The sequence below is a fragment of the Salmo salar genome, chromosome ssa09 (genome assembly GCF_905237065.1).
Source record: "Salmo salar chromosome ssa09, Ssal_v3.1, whole genome shotgun sequence".
In the NCBI taxonomy this organism is placed as follows: domain Eukaryota; kingdom Metazoa; phylum Chordata; class Actinopteri; order Salmoniformes; family Salmonidae; genus Salmo; species Salmo salar.
This window is the reverse complement of record NC_059450.1, coordinates 88,285,492-88,289,600: the sequence shown is the minus strand read 5'-3', so window position 1 is coordinate 88,289,600 and position 4,109 is coordinate 88,285,492. Positions and strand designations below refer to the sequence as shown.

Below are 4,109 nucleotides of genomic sequence, written 5' to 3'. Positions count from 1 at the left end.
GTGTTGGACTGGCCAGATGCGACAGGTTACAACCTGCTAGAGTTTGCGGTAGGTGGACAAGCAATAATCGTACGAATGAAGCCTGATGTGGAATGTGAAGCTAACTGAAGCTGGCTAGTTTTAGAAAACACTGAGTAGATGTAGCTTAAATCTTTGTATACCCCTCAGGTGTATTCTACTATTCTTATATATATGTATGTGTGTGTGTGTGTTTTGTGTGTGTATGCGTATACATGCATGACCACTTGTGTCACTTATGCTTGGAGCCGGTGTGTGAACGCGCACACACTCAATTCTTCTTTGCTGTGGCTTGCTTGCTAGTTGAGATTTCTGCTCTTCACTCCGTTGTCAGTTTAGCCTACATTTCACTGATCTTAGTAGCTGAAAGCATTTTTTATTTGTGTCCTTCAAGGCAGCTGTCAATGATCACGTTAGAGTGAGCTTCCATTTTTTTTATGGCGGATTGATCGTGGCACTCGTAATGTCTGCAGTTTTCGGTTTGGCTATTTGTTTCAAGTGTATTAGTCTATAAATAAATCTCTATGCCAAAATTCATCATCTCTCCCATGTCTTATTCGACTAGTAGTTGTTCTGAAATGTTTATTATTTGCCTACATTTTACACCCTCTATGTTTAATGTAACACACATACATTAATTATTAATTGCGGTTGCCTATCCTGACATGAAGTTTGTTCTATAGAAAGTATTTGACTCTGATGTGTGCCACAGAAATTATTTGACTCTACTGATGCAGCTAACATAACCAAAGCCATTAACATTTTAAAATGGACCCATCATCCATGTCTTGCCCACACAATCAACCTGATTGTAAGAGATGCTCTGAAGGTGATGAAGCCCACTGTGGACAAAGTGAAAGCAGCTCACCCCTCCTTCTATCTTGGGACTGCAAGGCCTGGCACACTTCATAATCATTTTGGTAGCTCATGTTGACCAGTAGTGTTGTGCCACAGAAAATATTTGAGTCTAGCCACAAAATTAAGGAAATTAGACGGGGGGCAGGCAAGAAAATGCCTTGAAACATCAGAGTTTTGTTTGATTCCCACTAGGGTCACATATGAAAATATGTGGGCTCACTGTTTCCACTTTAGATAAAAGCGTCTGCTATGTAAATTGAATTTATTATGGTATTATAGTAATAAAGATGAAATCAAATAGAGCACAGGATCAATATTATATATCACTTTATTATAAACAACCTTTTTTACAAGCACATATCATTACAAAACCACCTCAAATAGGAGAATCAAACACTGATACATGTAACAGTAACATCAAATACTGTTCAATAGCATACAGAAATGCTCTTACTGATTTCTAAAGGCTATTTATTCTGCCTTGTTGTTGTATCAAATCATTTGAAACTTATGTACAGTTTATATTTTGTAACTCTTGTTGGTATTTACAACATACATTACTGTTGGTCATTTCTTCAAGGATAAGTAGAACACCTCCAATATATATACTCTGTGTGTGTGTGTGTGTGTGTGTGTATATATATATATATATAACACACACACATCTACAGTGAAATATAACACTTTATGTATATTCACCATAACAATAACCAATCAAACAGTTGACAAACCAATGTAATTCCCATCAAACAATATCATAGACACAGTTGAATGAATACCAACCATTGACTCCTGTGTTGTTTCCTGTGTTGTCTCCTGTGTTGTCTCCTGTGTTGTCTCCTGTGTTGATTCCTGTGTTGTCTCCTGTGTTGTCTCCTGTGTTGTCTCCTGTATTGTCTCCTGTTGTCTCCTGTGTTGTCTCCTGTGTTGTCTCCTGTATTGTCTCCTGTGTTGTCTCCTGTATTGTCTCCTGTGTCGTCTCCTGTATCGTCTCCTGTGTTGTCTCCTGTATCGTCTCCCGTGTCGTCTCCTGTGTCGTCTCCTGTGTTGTCTCCTGTGTTGTCTCCTGTATCGTCTCCTGTGTCGTCTCCTGTATTGTCTCCTGTATTGTCTCCTGTATCGTCTCCTGTGTCGTCTCCTGTATTGTCTCCTGTATTGTCTCCTGTATCGTCTCCTGTGTTGTCTCCTGTATTGTCTCCTGTATTGTCTCCTGTATCGTCTCCTGTCTCCGTCTCCTAGTCAAATGTCAGTCCGTTACAGCTGCTGATATAGTCTGTCAGTGTGTGTTGTTTGAAAGGTTGTTTGAACGCTGTGGCGCTAACTGAGAGGAAGAGAGAGGGGAGGCTTACTGGCTGGTCTCGATGCTAAATAGTGTATCAGGCATCGTTGAGGCAGTATCCAAATACTCTCAAACAACCTTTTGCTTAAAAATCACTGGTTGTGGTGGGTAACACAATTTGTTCACAAAAACCACACAAGATAGACAAAGACAAAGACAAGGACAGATGTAGCTGAGTATTGAGTAGCCTCTTAGAACCAGTCCTGTTCGTCTGTGTGTATATCTTCTCCTCACTTCCTTCACTTCCTCCCCTCGGCTGGTGCTCCCTCCTGGTGCTCCCAGGGTATGGGATCATTCTCCTCTGTCATCGAGCCAGTCTCTCTCTCATGCCAAAACTGCTCCACGTCTAGCAGCACGATCCCATCCCGGGGGCTCTCTCCCTCTGCCTCATCCTCCGCCTCTCCCACTCCGCCCTGCTCCATCTGGGTTTGGGGATCAACTCTCGGCCCCTGGCAAGGGATGGAGCCTAGGCCTCCGTCTCCTCCCTGCGGCTGGCCTGAGGTCTCCGGTCGTGGGCAGGGGGACTGGGGGGCAGTGGGTGCATGGGGGCCAGGTTTGGGGTTGGACAGGGTGTGTTTACGAAGAGTAAGGCGCCTCCACAGACCTCTGTAACCCTCTCTGAACTCCTCTGACAGAGAGAGGACGATGAGGGGGTTCACCAGGGAGAGAAAGAAAGTGAGGAGCAGGGCGGAGAGGGAGAGGAGGAGAGGGGGAGAGAAGACGACAAAGGGTCCTCCCTCTCCCGGTCCCTGTGCCTCTCGCTCCGCGGCGTGCCGCTCCCACACCCAGACCACCCACTGCGGCAGCCACAGCGTTGTCATGGCTACCGTCAGACTGAATAGCATCAGAGTGAGCTTCCTGGATCTGATCTGCGTTCGGAGGTTCTGGGTCTTACTACAGCGCCGCTGGCACTGCCCATACACCCGCCAGAAATACAGCAGGGCAAAACTCAAAGGGGCGCAGAACACACCCAGGGGGTACGCCTTGACGTAGACCGACATGAAGTCCTGCGCTTCAGGGGGAACCACCTGCACACACACCAGCCTCCGGGTCTCTCTCTGCAGTGAGGAGAACAGCCAGGTAGGGATGGGAGCGGAGCAGGCAGACAGCCAGAGGAACCACATCACCAAAAGGATGGAGCGTAGACTGATGCTGACCTGTTTAGTCGGGTTAGAGACGTAACGGTAACAAGCCTTAGCCATCACCGCTACGGTAAAACTCTTCGCAGCCATGCAGCTCTGCAGGAACCAATCACAGGTCTTGCACACCGTCCAACCAAGCGTCCAACTGGGTTTGGAAAAGGCAGCAGCGCGGAATGGGAGGGCGAATGCCAGTACAAGGCTGTCGGCAAACATCAGGTTGAGGATGAGAGCGTTGATAAGGGATAGTTTCCCACGGTGGGCGTTTGAGATCAGGATGCCCATGGCTGTGAGGGTACTGGCCAGCCCAAGGACACAGATCACCCCGAGGATGACAGGCACGAGGACACACAGGTGCTGGTAGGAACCATGCTCGATGAAGGAAGGATGTAGCCGGTCCACAGTCGAGCTGTTAGCAACCGTTATGTTCACCCCTGGCAGTTTATCCATCTCAGAAGAAACAGGTGGTGAGAGAAAAGAGAAAACTACTTAGACTTATCTTTTTATATAGAGTAAAGAAATATTTAAAAAGTATATTGAAAGCCAACTTAACACAAGAAGTCTAGACTGGTGGAAAGGTAAACTGGTGAAAGAATAAACTAATGAGAAGACTGACTAGGAAAAAAAAGTATTGAGAGAAAAATATTCTAAAAAATGTGTCAACAAACAGTTGAATGGATCAATCTCAATCTAAAACTCAACTCCTGATTGTAGCCTAATCTGTTTATCATAATCAATCTGCTCCCAGAGAGTTG

At 45.7% G+C, this 4,109-nt stretch overlaps 1 protein-coding gene across 1 annotated transcript; it reads right to left on the bottom strand.

Annotated features, from left to right (window-relative positions):
* Nucleotides 1–2,035: 2,035 nt before the first annotated feature.
* Nucleotides 2,036–4,109, bottom strand: LOC106612165 (G-protein coupled receptor 151-like). The gene has a single exon (XM_014213102.2). It carries the CDS (start codon nt 3,802–3,804, stop codon nt 2,455–2,457), a length of 1,350 nt encoding a protein of 449 aa, XP_014068577.1. The 5' UTR covers nt 3,805–4,109; the 3' UTR covers nt 2,036–2,454.